We start from the raw sequence: 16,860 nt of genomic DNA on the forward strand, positions 1-16,860 counted from the left end.
ATTAATCAAAAGTTTCAATGATTTTAATCTAAAGATATGGAAGCTTCTTTTGGTCCAATAATCTTATCAAAGATTCATGTAAAAATTGAGTTCATTTTTTCAACTTGGTTTCATTTTTTTGTTTGTGTAAATAATGTATTTGTTTTTCAAAATTTCAATAAAAAATCTGAACATTAAAATAAACTTTATAACAAAATATTCATAAAATAATTTAATAAAACTCACAGGTAAACTTAAACCTTTAATACTTTACAGTCTACTTTACCAAATAAACTAAATAAAAGTACAATAAAAGAAAAACACAATCTCATAGTTTATAAATGAATACAAATCACATTGAACAAGACACACCAATGTCAAAGCTGAATAACATATGAATCTATAACAAGTCTCAATATAAACAATTAAATTTATGTCATTTTCAAAAGTTCAGAACAAATAATTAATTATGAAAAACAAACTAAAAAAACTCTTGGGCCAAAGAATATGGTATTGGTCAGTAACATTTGGCCCATTAGATATCCACAAGCCTTCTTCTTTCAATTTAGGGCTCCAGAGACGACCACGTCGCCTCTGTCACGAAACCGCCAGTGACGCTCACATCCGATAAGCATTGAAGAAGCAAATCGAAGAGAAGAGAAACAACGCAACAATTGGAGAAAAAAAAAATGGCGTCTAAGGCTATCTTCTCCACCCTCCGCCGATCTCTAACGAAACCACTCGGCGGCGCAGTCTCCCGACGCCACCACTTGTCCACCACCTCCGCCGCGACGGCGTCCGAACCCTACCCAGGCGACGAACACGCGATCGTGATGAAAGGAGTTCGAATCTCAGGCAGGCCTCTCTACCTCGATATGCAGTCGACGACCCCGCTCGACCCCAGAGTCTTCGACGCGATGAACGCCTCCTCCATCTACGACTACGGGAACCCCCACTCGCGCACGCATCTCTACGGCTGGGAGGCGGAGAACGCCGTCGAGGTGGCTCGAATCCAGGTCGCGAAGCTCATCGGCGCCTCGCCGAAGGAGATCGTGTTCTTATCCGGCGCCACGGAGGCGAACAACACGGTGGTGAAGGGCGTGATGCACTTCTACAAGGACAAGAAGAGGCACGTGATCACCACGCAGACTGAGCACAAGTGCGTTCTCGATTCGTGCAGGCATTTGCAGCAGGAGGGGTTCGAGGTAACGTACTTGCCGGTTAAAACCGACGGTTTAGTTGATTTAGAGATGTTGAGAGAGGCGATTAGACCGGATACCGGTTTAGTTTCGGTTATGGCTGTGAACAATGAGATTGGCGTGGTGCAACCTATGGAGGAGATTGGTAGGATTTGTAAGGAGCATAAGATTCCGTTTCATACCGATGCTGCTCAAGCTATAGGGAAGATACCTGTTGATGTTGAGAAGTGGAACGTTAGTTTCATGTCGATGAGTGGGCACAAGATCTATGGACCGAAAGGTGTTGGTGCTATGTATGTGAGAAGGAGGCCGAGGGTGAGGCTCGAGCCTTTGATGAACGGTGGAGGGCAAGAGAGGGGGCTTAGGAGCGGGACGTTGGCTACGCAGCAGGTTGTTGGGTTTGGGGTTGCTTGTGAGTTGGCGATGAAGGAGATGGAGTATGATGAGAAGTGGATTAAGAGGTTGCAGGAGAGGTTGTTGAATGGGGTTAGAGAGAAGCTTGATGGTGTTGTGGTGAACGGTTCGTTGGAGAGTCGGTATGCTGGGAATTTGAATCTGTCGTTTGCTTATGTTGAAGGAGAGAGTTTGTTGATGGGTTTGAAGGAAGTTGCGGTGTCTAGTGGAAGTGCTTGTACCAGTGCGAGTTTGGAGCCGTCTTATGTGTTGAGAGCTTTGGGTGTGGATGAGGATATGGCTCACACTTCGATTAGGTTTGGGATCGGTAGGTTTACTACGGAGGAAGAGATTGATAAAGCCGTGGAGCTGACGGTTAAACAAGTTGAGAAGTTGAGGGAGATGAGCCCGCTTTATGAGATGGTTAAAGAAGGTATCGATATCAAGAACATACAGTGGTCTCAGCACTGATTCAGCTCAAACCAGTGCGGTACAAGAGGGAAGCTCGGGTCTCCGGTTGTACCGGATGATTTGATCCTGAGTTGTTACTGTGTTATGTTGGTAATTTATCTATGTTTGCTTTCTAGATAGATTCCAAGTGAGAGAGTGTCGTTATATGGTTTTGTAATAACCAGAGCACGAACTAAACTCTGAGTTTCTATGTTGGACTTGCAGAATAAGTAAGGCGAAAACTTTAATGTAACGGTCCATTTATTAATATCTTATTCGTGCTAAGTATATACTCTGCAGTAAACTCTGAGTTTCTATGCTGCACCTGTTCTACGTCCTGTTCCACTCGCTAAGCTTTACTGATAGCTTCTTAGATGGATTCTCGGGGTAAACCATTCAAGAAAGCATGCGTTTGTTGTTGCTTAACTGGTTAATGGGCACATGAAGGCCAAGCTTGAACCTTTGGGTCTAGAGGAAACAGAGATTCAAGAGGATCTCACGCCTGGTCTCTAAGGAGCAAAGTGATCTTGTTCACAAAGCTCTTCAACGTGACCCCATCACCCCAGTCCTCCCTTAGATGATCCATTGCAAAACATCTGGTTTGAATAGATCCACCGTGTAAACTCTCAATATTATAATAATACTCCCAAACAAAAAGTGAACAAGATATATGGGCTGGCTATACTCAAAAACACATCTGTCAAGTTACTAAAAGAGATCTTCAAGAATCATTCTCTCAATATTTTAATTTCAAATACATTATACTTATCTTCTAAAGTGAAAGACAGCATAGTATGAAAACATTCAATGGATTAGAGTGAATTACGAAAATCTAAATTTTAATTATAATTAATATATAGTCGTGGAAAGAGTCGAATAATCTTAATTACCATATTTAATCACCTATTGAAAAAAGTTGGATTTAGCCGCTTAAAACGAATATGTGAAAGCCTTTAAATTAAAACGCTACTTCCGCTGATACTTTTTGGACTAGTTGAATATAAAACCATTTTGACCTAAAAAAAAAAGAAAGAGAGAGAGAGAGAGAGAGAGACTAGACTACTCTGCGACCGAGTATCTTCTTCTTCAGATAGAGAGAGAGAGAGAAGAGACTACAGTCGCGATTCTGATCCTAGATCGATTCGATTAGTTACGGCGATGGCGACTTCTTCTAGCTCGGAGCGAGTCCCGAGAACACCGGCAACTACCAGATTAGCGATTACGCCTGGCTCTAGGGTTTTGAAAAGCCCTATCAGCGAAGAATTCATGTGGAAGCGTCTCAAGGAAGCTGGATTCGATGAACAATCCATCAAAAAGAGGGATAAAGCCGCCTTAATCGCTTACATCGCCAAGCTCGAATCCGAGGTTCACTTTTTTATTTTCGATTCTTCCCTAATTTAATCTCTTGTAGAATTACACAATGTTTAAGGCTTTAGCGAGTGTTTTTGGCTAGAAATTAAGGAAGGCTGGATTAGCTTGTGCCTAATAGTTCAATTCTGAGTTCATATGAATTTGATTTTTCCCGGCTAAGTAACTACAGGACCGTTCGTTTTGTTGCTCGTGGGTCAAGGTTGAATATTTATTGTATAGAATTGGTTTATTGGAGTTATTGATTTGCTTTTGGAAGTCTTAAAGTCTCGATTTTTGTTTCTCTTTTCAGCTTTGATTCTTTTTGAGATTGTTTTTTATTTATGTTGATCGTGATTTGGATGTTAGGTGTATGATTACCAACACAACATGGGTCTTCTAATCATGGAGAAAGACGATTTGCTGTCCAAGTATGAGGAGGTTAAGTCCTCTGTTGATGAAGCCGACCTTGCACATAGGCGCGATCTGTCTGCGTATGTCTCCGCCTTGGCTGAAGCCAAGAAACGAGAAGAGAGCTTGAAGAAGGATGTCGGGGTTGCTAAAGAGTGTATCTCTAGTGTAAGTCCTTCCTTTTAACTTTTGAGAGCTAGCAAAAAAGGGTTGTTTCAATTTTTTTTAATTGATTTTGTTTTCTTCTGTTTGTCCTCAGCTGGAGAAGACTGTGCATGAGATTCGTGCAGAGTGTGCCGAGACGAAAGTTTCTGCGGAGAGTAAACTGTCTGAAGGTCACAGTATGATTGAGGATGCTCTCAAGAAATTTGCAGATGCTGAAGCAAAAATGCGCGCAGCTGAGGCTCTACAGGCTGAAGCTAACCGGTATCACCGGATTGCAGAGAGAAAATTGAAGGAAGTTGAGAGCCGTGAAGATGATCTTGCTCGCCGTCTTGCATCTTTCAAGTCTGAGTAAGTTTTCTGTCTCTGTTAACTGGACTATAGGGCATTTGTGGTATTAAGCTGTTTTCATTCGTTCTATGGTTTAGGTCTGAAACAAGAGAGAGCGAGATCGTTATTGAGCGACAGACTCTAAATGAGAGGCGAAAGAGCTTGCAGCAAGAGCATGAAAGATTATTGGATGCACAAGCTTCACTAAACCAGCGAGAAGATCACATTTTTAGCAGATCCCAAGAACTAGCTGAACTTCAAAAGGGGTTAGAGTCTGCAAAGAGTACATTTGAGGAGGAACATAGAGCCTTTGAGGACAGAAAATCCAATTTGGAGATCGAGTTGGCTTCGCTTGCTAAAAGAGAAGAGGTTTGTATACACATATCTGTTGTTTCTACTGTTACTTAACACGTCAACCAAAGAACTTATAGCATTATGTTTTGTTCCCTTGCAATAACAGGCTGTCTCTGAAAGGGAATCTTCACTACGTAAGAAAGAGCAAGAGCTGCTTGTTGCTGAAGAAAAAATTGCCACTAAAGAATCTGTGAGTTTACTTGTTCATTCTAACGAACTTTGTAGTTATCATTCATACTTTAGTTTGCAAGAGTTAAAATGCTTTTAAACTATCAATACACAGGAGCTGGTTCAGAAGGTCTTAGCAAATCAAGAGGTTATCCTGAGGAAAAGAAAATCCGATGTGGAAGCTGAGTTGGAAAGCAAGTACAAAGCGGTGGAAGATGAAATCGAGAGCAAGAGACGGGCTTGGGAACTAAGAGAGGTTGATATCAGGCAGAGGGAAGACCTTGTTGGTGAAAAGGAACATGACTTGGAAGTTCAGTCAAGGGCATTGGCAGAGAAAGAAAAGGACATAACGGAGAGGTCTTATAATCTTAACGAGAAAGAGAAGCATTTGAATGCTTTAGAGGAAGATATCAACCGTAAGACAGCTCTGCTGGAGGATGAGAAGGATCGGCTTAGAAAATTAGACTTAGATCTACAGCAGTCTTTGATATCACTAGAAGACAAGAGAAAACGCGTTGACTCCGCAACAGAAAAGCTTGAAGCATTGAAGAGCGAGACAAGTGAATTATCCATTCTGGAGTTGAACCTCAAGGAGGAGTTAGATGATTTGAGGGGTCAAAAGCATGAACTGCTGGTCGAAGCAGATAGATTGAAGGTGGAGAAAGCTAAGTTCGAAGCTGAGTGGGAACACATTGATGTGAAAAGGGAAGAGTTGAGAAAAGAAGCCGAGTACATAACTCGTCAAAGGGAGGCTTTCTCAATGTATCTCAAGGACGAGCGTGATAACATCAGGGAGGAAAGGGATGCGTTGAGGAATCAGCACAAAAACGACGTGGAGGCGCTTAACCGAGAGCGTGAAGAGTTCATGAATAAAATGGTGGAGGAGCATTCAGAGTGGCTTAGCAAGATACAGCGCGAACGTGCTGACTTCTTGTTGGGTATTGAGTCGCAGAAACGAGAGCTGGAGTATTGCATTGAGAACAAACGAGAAGAGTTGGAGAATGCTTCGAGGGAGAGAGAAAAGGCTTTTGAGCAAGAGAAGAAGTTGGAAGAGGAACGTATACAGTCCCTCAAGGAATCAGCGAAGAAAGAGTTAGAACAAGTCCAAGTGGAACTAAAGAGGTTGGATGTCGAGAGGCTGGAGATCAAACTGGACCGTGAGAGGAGGGAGAGAGAGTGGGCTGAGCTGAAGGATTCGGTTGAAGAGCTAAAGGTTCAAAGAGAAAAACTAGAGAAGCAAAGGCATATGCTTCGATCTGAAAGAGAAGAAATCCGACATGAGATTGAAGAACTGAAGAAGTTGGAGAATCTGAAAGTTGCTTTAGATGACATGTCCATGGCTAAAATGCAGCTCTCCAATTTGGAGCGTAGCTGGGAAAAGGTTTCTGCTCTGAAGCAGAAGGTGGAGTTGCAAAATGGAGTCAGCACTGTGAGTAATAGCGAAGATGGCTATAACAACTCTTCTATGGAAAGACAAAACCATGGTTCAAGCCCTTCATCTGCCGCTCCATTATCATGGATTAAACGATACACTAATCGGATATTCAAGACTTCTCCAGAGTCTCCAGAGAAATCACCTCCAATGCATCATCATGAAGAAGAGAGAGGATTGCCTTCAGAAAAGATGAAGCTAGATTCATCGAAGGCTTACACCGAGGGGATGTCCATTGCAGTTGAAAGACTTGAAGCCGGAAGGAAAAGAAGAGGTAACGCATCTGGAAATGACTCTACTGGGCCAAGCAGTAACAAAAAGAGGAAACATGATGTTACCCAAAAATCTCCTGATGCTGATCCAGAGAGGTAGATTCGGATTGCTTAATAACATTCAATTTTTCTTATTATTAAAGCTTTAATCATTGTTCTCTCAGTGTAATCTCAAGCCCTCGAAATGTTCCTGAGGACAAACATGAACTGCCACCAAGCCAAGCCGAGACACCAAGTGGTATGGTAGTCATTAGTGAAACCGTGAAGATCACAAAAGTAACGTGTGAGACAGAGGTAATCAACAAAGTGACAAACATTGATTGCTCAGAAAATCCTTCTGAAGCAGGAACAAAGATGGTAGAGGAGAGGAAACAAGATAGTGATTGCAATCAGGTATGTTTCAGACACACACCCTCTCAAATGCAAAATGTTTCTCATTACATTTTCAGAAAACTTCATAACGAATGAATACTCTCTTGTCTTATGCTATAGACCACCGAGATAAACGTGCCAGAAACAGTGACTCAGAAGGAAGTTGAGTCTGATAACAGAGAGGAGAAGGATTCTGAGGATGGTGGCATTGTAACATGAGTCAGGTTGAGGAATAACAATTTTAGGAAGAAGAAAGCTGCGACAGGAGATATATGCATATAAGGTACATCTCAGACTTCACCAAACAACCCCCACACTTGAGATAAAGCTCATCAAATTCGCTAACAAAACTTCTTGTTTGTTGATGCAGGAACTCTATGGATCCTTTTGGGTTTGCTTTAGATAAAGATTTGAGTATGTAAATGGATTTGATTGGTTTTTAAAACTCTGAGATTCCAAGCGAGTAGAGTGTTGTGGTATGTTAAGTAGGTAGGAAGAAGAGAGTATGATTTGTTGGTTTTTCGTGTGCTGCATTGTGTGTCTGAGAACATCACTTGTCGGTTTCAAGACCAGTTGAATTCGGTTTTATTTGTCTGGTCTTGTGTTTATGATGTCTTTTTAGCTCATCACAGCACGTCTCTACTCTGCCTGTCACATTCGCTATATCCAGCTACGAAAGTGGGCTGGCCCGGCCCAAATTATAGGGTTTCTTTCTATCGTAGCCCAGAATTTTATGGGCATACACATACCCAACAAATAAATTAGCAGTTAATTGTTATTAGCTTTAATTAAATGGCGAAAAGAGAAATATCCTACTATATAAAAGGGACTAAATCCCTTCTTTGGACTAAATCCCTTCTTTCTAAGCCATGCCACATGGACAAAATATTATGAACCAACCAAGATGCCATGTCATCCGGACTGGGCTTGAGTCAAAATAAAAAGCTATTTTCAGAGCCCATTCGACCCATCTTGAAGCTCATTCCCGAGCCACTCTCTCATAAGCATAATTCTGTATTCTAAACATCCCGTGTTAAATTTTTTTAAACACTCATATCTTAGAAAATATCTTTATATAAATATTTTTTCTTGAATAATATTTAATTATAATTTTTTGTTTCTTTTTAACTTTTATAATAAAAATATTGTCTTCAGATAACAACAAAATATATATAAGAATTATTTTATTTTAAATTTTTTTGATAATTTTATTATATTATTTTAGAATCAATTATTTAATATTAATATAACATATCAATTTTATATGATTAAAATAAAATTCATTTTTAATTATATATAAAATTCATTAAGGGTATTTTTTTAATTAACACATTAGAGAATCAGTTAGAAATTAATAATAAATCAATAACCTATCTAAAAGTCTAAAACCTAATAAAATATGAAAAATAAGAAAAACTAACTAAGTTTTAATATAAAATAGAAATTTAATATTACTAAAATAAAATTCATTTTTAATATATATATAATATTCATTAAGGGTCTTTTTAAATTAATAAATTAACCACTTAGCTAAAAATAAATAATAAATCATTAATTTAGCTAAAACCTAATAAAAACATGACAAACAAGCAAATTTACTAAAATTATGGATAATATAAAATATGATTGATTCTTTAATACAAAATTGAAATAAGAGTTTTGTTAAATAAAACATAAGTTTGTCGTATCGGTGTTTCAAAAAAAAATCATTAATAGTATCGTAGGAATTATGTCTTTCCTATTAGCGAATAAAATTGAAGCAGAGTTTTGGAGGATAGCTCAACGTGTAGACGAGATTATGGAAATTGATATGGGAGTTGAGGTAACGGACACAACTGTTCCTCCGCAAAGAAACGCTCCTGCTAGACATCCTGGATAAATGAAAGAGACATTTCTGGACTTGGCTTTGTGTTAATGGATGGTGACTTTCCAATGCTGTTTGGAGCAAGGGCCGATATACACGCACCAAATCACCACTGCAAGCGGAAGCTGAAGGTTTGCTATGGGCAATGCAAGTGATACTGAAGTTTGGACACAGAGAGATGGTCTTTCAATCGACTGTGAACAACTGGTTATACTCATTCAAAAGGAGGAAGATTGGCCTGCGTTGGACTCGGAGCTCGACGAAATACAGGCTGTATCCAAAGAATTTTCTGAATTTTCTATTGCTTATATTCCTAGATCTTTAAAATTCCGTACGAATAGCCTAGCAAAAGGTGTCCGATCACGCGCATCTCGATCAGCTTTTGTAAATCCTTTTGCACCAAGTTGGCTACCCCACAAGCTAGCATGAGGGTGCCAAAAAAGAAAATAAAGCTGAAAGTGAAACTAAATATTCCAATGAACAAATTTATCATAAGTCCATATTTATGTGGATGTCTATATGGGACAAACAATTGTTTTGAGATAATTATAGAATATAGTCACGAAAATCAATCCTAAAATATATAATTAAAAAAAATCATTTAAACAAACCATCAAAATTTTCAATATTACACCAAATAAGAATATAAAGACCAACTATATTCTCTTCATGTATAATGTATTGTGGTAAGATTCAAACAAAATTAACTTACTTTACAGTAAGAAAAAATTAGATTTTTAATTCCAAATTTACAGTAAAAACATAATATTTTATAAAACTAAACAATTGACATAATAGTACAAAAATATGGAAAAATAAAATAAAATATTATCCGCGCGTAGCGCGGACAAGGACCTAGTATTTTATAAAAAGTTTACCTTTGGGTTCTGTAAGTGATACTTCCAAGTCCGGTTGACAAAAAAAAATACTTCCAAGTCCGAACATTCAATTGAGCTAAACCCAAACAAAGAAGATGTTTTTGTGTAAATGCAGAAGATGTTCAAATTTCATGCTTCTAAGGATTCAAGAACTTTGATTCTTGAAACTATAAGTATTAGGTTTAGTCTTTTTTAACTTGAATCTTGTTAGACTATATAGTGCAATAATAAACTAGATCTCTTTTCTTGTTTTTTTGGATGGTTTTGTCTATAAAATGTATGAACAATAATGTGGCTATGGGAAGTGCTAACATCAGAAAGCTATGGTGGAGATTTGGAAACAAATTGCGTGTGAAATGGGTGAAAAAATCGGCATTGATTTGTGGGGTTTTAAGTTTAATGAGTGACAGCTTAATTATTTGTTTCCAACTTGACGTCTGTTTATTTAATTATATATTAATCACTATTTAGCTAACCCAAAAATAATCTAAACCCCACTGTTTTTGTCCGTTGACAGACACATTTCCCTCTTATCCTGGTTCAAATCCCTAATGCCTTAAGTCAATCCAAATAATCCAGTTGTGGTATTTTTCTTTCTGAAATTTAGTTGGAGTATAATTTTTAAGTGCTATATTCTTGAGGAAGATCTTATATAAACTCATTAAGCTTTTTCAAAAAAAAAAAAACTCATTAAGCTTCTAGCGACAAGAGGAGACGTCGAACTCATGCAAAAGGGATGTCATGATTATCTCATGATTACGAAAGTAACATGTTTTATGTAGTACTATCGACTTATTTTTATATTGTGTAACAAAAGAAAGTTGGATCATAGAAGTAGAACACACTTTTTAAATCTTTAGAATAATGATAACTTTAACCATTCACGATATATATTTTATTCACAAAAGCATATGATAAACACAGTGAATAATACCTCAATAATTTGAGGACTTACATTTTTCAAAGTGTTTTGACTTTTAACCCTTTAACCATCGACAAGTCAAGTCAACCTTTTTGTTTCCTCTAGAAGCCTCATTTAAACTTGCAAATGAACCAATAAAAATTTACAAGTCCAATGATTAGTTGAATAGTATTATTTACAGGCTAATCACGATGTTAAGCAAGTATATAATATATTCAATCGCATTTCACTTGTTTTTGAAAAAAACATTAAATTATAATAAAACAATACACCCAAATTGACCAATATTTATTTAACATAAGAAACTAAGATAAAGAGAAAAAAAAATCTTTAACCATATACGTTTATACAAGAAGGTCCATAGATTGTGACGCCACTTTATAAGGTAGTGGGGTTTCTTGTTCCTTAATCTCAGCTGCCGTGGAAAACCAGTGTAATCAATAATTTTCTATCAACTATCAAGTTATAATTGTTAGTTTACAAGTTTTTCAAAACAAAACAAAAATTGTTAGATTACATATTTACATCCCTATCTAATCTTTGATTAAATTTCATTTCGAGTCCACGGGACAGGCGTCGTTAGGTTAAATTTTAATACTGCATGATTATTAAGTGGCTGCATTTTAAATGAATGAAACAGACCCATCTATCAAGTCATTATTAAATCTCACCGTGAGTTTGAAAACTTGTCATCTTAGATTCCCTTTTATATTACAGAAAAAATATTTTGTGTTAGGGGATCGATAGATTATCATGTATGAACCAGAATATCCATACAAGTGTTAGTGGTAAAAAAATTCCAAGGTTGGTAAAATTTTGTTCACCAACCATAACGGAATCTCTACCTTTCATTTCATCTCTTTTGGTACATATCACTAACTCCTATCCTTTTCAGGAAGATAATACATATAAAATAACAAGTGATTCATCATCCACCCAATGTGATCCTATGATCGGTGATATTTTCTGGACAACTTAATTGACGTATTTGAAAAATTATCTTGAATATTTTGATATACTATTGACAATTTTGATTTTGCCAAAACCGAACAAAAATTCAACGTAATTGTCTTTTCATCAGTAAGTTGTTTCTTTAGTATTTTTTTCTCATAATCCCAAAACTAACCTTTGGTTAATCAAATTAATCAAATAAATACATTTTAAAAGTATATAAATATTAAAAAAACAACTTAAAAATAAAACTTTGAATAAAAATATATTTATATATAATTGTAAGTCAACATTTTATAATATATTAATAAAAATTAATAAAAATAATATATTTAACGTTTTTATATTAATATACAAAATTTGATATAAACAATTAAATTCAAAATAAGTATATAAATAAGTACATTAATAAAAAGAAATGAATATATTAATAAACATTTAACATAAAGAGCACACTAAAGGTTTTTAATATTATTTTTATTATAAATTGTACATTTAAATTTACAAACAGATATTTTCAAAATATCGACTAAAAGTTTTTAGTCGATATTCAACAATTTTTAGTGTATGTTAACTATTTATAAATTATTTAAATATCTTAAACTTTTATTAAATATTTTAAATGTTTAATCATATTTGATAAATAATTTTATACTTTAAACAATTATAATAAGTTACACTTATATACTAATATTGTTACGATACTTATATACTTAATTAATTCAATTATTAATTTTAATATATAATGTTAATTAAAAATAAATATTCTCATGCATAGAATGAGCAATAACATTTATATATTCCCGTGATATACACAACTGAATTTCGAATAATTCTATAAATAAATATATTAATAAAAACAAATATACATATTTAATTTTTAGTCGATATATGTTTGTAAATATATAAAAAACATTGAATATATATATTGGTAAACATATCAAAAAAACAAAAATATATGTTTGTAAAGTTTTAGGCACGCACAGAGATTACAAATATTTTTAGAATATTTTGTGACCAAATATACATGTTTTAGGAAGTTAGAATATTTTAAATATTTTTAGAATATTTTCTTAACTGAAATTTCTTAAATATTTGCAAAAATTAGATTTTCTTATCCGTAGAAAGGCACTTTCAACACTGCGTATAACGAAGAAATTTTTTTTCAGAAGCAGATTTTACTTCACGTTGCCATCAGAGTAATGTCTAGATTTCATATTCCGGAAGTTGTAAAGTTACGTAATAAAAGTAGAAGCTGCATTCGACAGAAAAGTAGTTATCTTTACAATTAGTAGAATTCACATTCCCCCTATTTAGAATTTTAAGTAAAAGTAGATTGTTCGTTCTAAAAAAAATAGATGAACTTGTTTAATCACTCTCTACTAACTCATTTTCTGTAGAAGATGAATTTTACTTTTAATAGAACGGAATTTTAAAATTTAATTTATCAAGTTTTTCAACAAAAAAAATCAATTTGTGTATATGGGTGTTTTATCGATTGTTTCTATTTTTTTTTAAAAAAATTAATTCATAAATCTATTTATTTTATTAATTTTTAGAATTGGAAAAGATTAAAAAAAAAGTGGACAAATTTTTTTTATAATAAAGAAACAACCATGCTGAATTTTTGTTCCGCAGTAATTTTTCCTTTTTATTATCCAGGAATATTTAGTTCAATTAGTGACTAAGAAATACGTTACGTATTCGAATACGATACTACTCTTTTGTTAAGAAAATGTATGTGAAAAGACTTTTTCTTTTAAATTGATACGACAAAGACGTATGATGGTACATTAAATAAGACTTCGATTAGATAGTACACAAAACATCGGTTGTTCTCATACTAATATATTGATCAGTGAGATATTGCTCAATATGAGATTGTGTATATAAAATGAACAATAAATTTTCTATTTGTATAACACATTCCTATCACCAAACATTCGAAGTACCTGTCTACATTCTACAACATATAATACACTCCTTTGTACTATATGTACATGTGTACGTAATACATACATGTCTAATCCAGTCACTTATTGGCTATTGTTGATGACCAAGTCTATCACATGCAATGAAAGTACAAGTAATCGGTCTTTCTTTCTTTTTCGTAAGCTGCCACGCAAGTGGGGCTTCAAGCTTTAGTAAAATCTTACGTAATAACTATATATATACACTTCCGACTGTTATGCATATTATTAGTTAATTCGTATTTCGTTCCACAATATATAGATGAATTTGACGTATTTCCAATCTTTGCATGCCATTTACTATTTATGTTATACTGTGTTAGTGTTTTGTGTGGTAAACATACTGTGTTAGTTAATCACACGACCCTAACGGCGTATCAGATATGATCAAAAACTAAATGATATAAAAAGTAATTCTCTACTTGCAATATAGAACATGAATCATGATGAAATCCAATGCCGTGCTAAAAGTTTTAGGGGCGTAAGACAAATTTTAAAAATAAATTTATTTACAACTGTAATAAAAATAATTTTTAATACAATATATTAGTTTTACAAAATACACAAGTTTAATACCGTAAAATAATAAGTTTATTACATAGATTTAGAAGGTGAGTTAGTCGACTCTGGTAGAAATATTTTTTTTTTAATAAATCTAAACCACTAAATTAGAAAGTATTTTAAATTTTGAAATCTTAAAAAAGTAATATTAATTATAGACTTAAGACGAATGCTTTTTTTTAATAAAATATATGCACACCTCTGATGAAACCTATAACGGTGTAATATCATACATAGAGACGTATACATTTACTAGACATAGAATGACGGAAATTAAAAAGATAATTGACTGCAAATAAAAAATGATAACATAGCGATTACTTTTCAACATTAGACTCTAGCCTATACAGTATACATTTCCGAATTCCGAGTCTATATATATATATATATATATATATATATATATATATATATATATATATATATGTTTATTGTTTTCAAAAGTCAAAAGTAAATATAAACTTAGAATTAGATGCAGCTCATGCAATCATATTACAAAATATTTTATACATGTCCATCTTGTTTTCAACTTAGAATTTGTTCACGTTTATTAAATTGATTTTTGTTTTAAATGATCATCCATAATGGAATTGAGAAACATGTTTGACGTGAAATGGGCGCATCCTAATAAAAATCGAGAATAGGAAGGACAATAAAAAGAGTCAAAGGGTAACGGGCGCCGGGCAGCTAAGAAAACAATATCGGTTTATGGGGGTTGTGATTAAAAACATTATAGCAAAAAAAAAAACATTTTCTTTTTAAATTAGTAAGATATTGAATCTCTAGATTCTGATATATGAGCAAAGACAAAGGAGAAAAACATTAGTCTCCCCCTTCTGTGCCACCTATAAATTCTAACAATATCACCTCACAATATATATCATGAAAATTTCAATCCATAAAGTCACTTTTTGATTCATTGTTATTTTAATCCCTTACTTTTTGACATCTTCAATCACATGAAGGACAATCTCCTCCAGGCTCCAGCTATTATATACTCGATCTCCTTTTCATTTTCTACATTCACATATACTTTTCTCCATTACACACACTTCAATTGATGTATATATAACCTCACACACGCACCATCACACACCATCATCCTCCTCCTCTTCAACATCAACATAATTGAGAAAGAGAGAAAGAGATACAATAAGAATAAGATCAAGAGTCAAGAATCAATACGATGGGAAGGGCACCGTGTTGTGACAAAGCCAACGTGAAGAAAGGGCCTTGGTCTCCTGAGGAAGATGCCAAACTCAAAGATTACATCGAGAATAGTGGTACAGGAGGCAACTGGATCGCTTTGCCTCAAAAGATTGGTATATACTTAAAACTATTTTTATTTAAAATTCGCACTAAATTTTCAAATTACTTGAGACGTTTTGTATAGTCTTATTGTAACTATTGATTCAAATATTAACATTAAGTTTTCAAATAATTTGAGACAATAACACATATATTTTCTGTATATATGTGCTTATTGATATATAAATGTCTATGTATGTACATGGTTTAGGTCTAAGGAGATGTGGGAAGAGTTGCAGACTAAGGTGGCTCAACTATTTGAGACCAAACATCAAACATGGTGGCTTCTCTGAGGAAGAAGACAACATCATTTGTAACCTCTATGTTACTATTGGTAGCAGGTACTTTATACTTACATTGTATATCAAATGGTGAGTATTATCAAATTACGACTCTGGTCTTGAATATGTGTTTAATGAATTTCGTTAAGATGGTCTATAATTGCTGCACAACTGCCGGGAAGAACGGACAACGATATCAAGAACTATTGGAACACGAGGCTAAAGAAGAAGCTTCTAAACAAACAAAGGAAAGAGTTTCAAGAAGCTCGGATGAAGCAAGAGATGGTGATGATGAAGAGACAACAAGAAGGACATGACCACATCAATGGTAGTACGGATCTTTATCTGAAAAATATGTTTGGATCATCACCATGGCCATTACTACAACAGCTTCCTCATCATCAAGTACCTCTTGTGATGATGGAACCAACAAGTTGTAACTACTACCAAACGTCACCCTCTTGTAACCTAGAACAAAAGCCACTGATCACTTTCAAGAACATGGTCAAGATTGAAGAAGAACCGGAGAGAACAAACCCTGATCATCCTCAGCATCAAAATTCTATCACAAACCCTTTTGATGTCTCCTTCTCCCAGCTCTTGTTAGATCCTAATTACTACTTAGGATCAGGAGGAGGAACAGAAGGGGATTTTGCTATCATGAGTAGCAGCACAAATTCTCCATTACCAAACACAAGTGGTGATCAAAATGAACATCAGCAGCAAGAGATTCTTCAATGGTTTGGGAGTAGTAATCTTCAGACAGAAGCAAGCAGTGATATGTTCTTAAACAACATAGGGAATCTTGAGACCAACGAGGACACAAGATTCTACTCATCATTAGCCGGGGCTGGAGCGGCTTTGGCCGGAGGAACGAGGAGTACATCGGCAGATCAAAGCACAATAAGTTGGGAGGACATATCCTCTCTTGTTAATTCCGAAGATGCAAGTTACTTCAATGGGCCAAATTAATTATGTGTTTTTTTTAATAAATATTTAACTTTTATATAAAGAGGTTTCATTTTGTATAAATATGTATCATTAGCGGTCGTCCGATTAATTATATGGACTAAGATTAATGTTCATGCAGAGATTTGTTTATTTTAGTTTCAACTTAGCTTTACTCACGAACATTATATATTGATATTTTGAGTTTTTCTTTATGGTTAGTGATCTTATAATTTTGAAAGAGATTCTACCTTTTAGCTTCTTCTTTTCCCCTAATTGTGCTTAGATATTTTATAATCTTTGCAAAT

The 16,860-nt window shown here is 34.7% G+C and overlaps 3 protein-coding genes across 3 annotated transcripts; all 3 read left to right on the forward strand.

The window, feature by feature from the left end:
• The first annotated feature begins 551 nt into the window (after positions 1–551).
• On the forward strand, positions 552–2,309 carry LOC106441242 (cysteine desulfurase, mitochondrial). Its single transcript, XM_048739516.1, has one exon. It carries the CDS (start codon positions 669–671, stop codon positions 2,040–2,042), a length of 1,374 nt encoding a protein of 457 aa, XP_048595473.1. The 5' UTR covers positions 552–668; the 3' UTR covers positions 2,043–2,309.
• A 691-nt stretch (positions 2,310–3,000) lies between these two features.
• On the forward strand, positions 3,001–7,457 carry LOC106445935 (protein CROWDED NUCLEI 4). The gene is made up of 9 exons (XM_048739514.1): positions 3,001–3,386; positions 3,738–3,947; positions 4,039–4,292; positions 4,370–4,640; positions 4,732–4,815; positions 4,909–6,593; positions 6,662–6,890; positions 6,990–7,152; positions 7,240–7,457. Exons 1-8 carry the CDS (start codon positions 3,180–3,182, stop codon positions 7,086–7,088), a joined length of 3,039 nt encoding a protein of 1,012 aa, XP_048595471.1. The 5' UTR covers positions 3,001–3,179; the 3' UTR covers positions 7,089–7,152; positions 7,240–7,457.
• Positions 7,458–14,677: 7,220 nt separating this feature from the next.
• Positions 14,678–16,705, forward strand: LOC106444822 (transcription factor RAX3-like). Its single transcript, XM_013886251.3, has 3 exons — positions 14,678–15,337; positions 15,535–15,664; positions 15,754–16,705. Exons 1-3 carry the CDS (start codon positions 15,202–15,204, stop codon positions 16,574–16,576), a joined length of 1,089 nt encoding a protein of 362 aa, XP_013741705.1. The 5' UTR covers positions 14,678–15,201; the 3' UTR covers positions 16,577–16,705.
• The last annotated feature ends 155 nt before the right edge of the window (positions 16,706–16,860 follow it).

The sequence above is a fragment of the Brassica napus genome, chromosome A9 (assembly GCF_020379485.1).
Source record: "Brassica napus cultivar Da-Ae chromosome A9, Da-Ae, whole genome shotgun sequence".
Classification (NCBI taxonomy): domain Eukaryota; kingdom Viridiplantae; phylum Streptophyta; class Magnoliopsida; order Brassicales; family Brassicaceae; genus Brassica; species Brassica napus.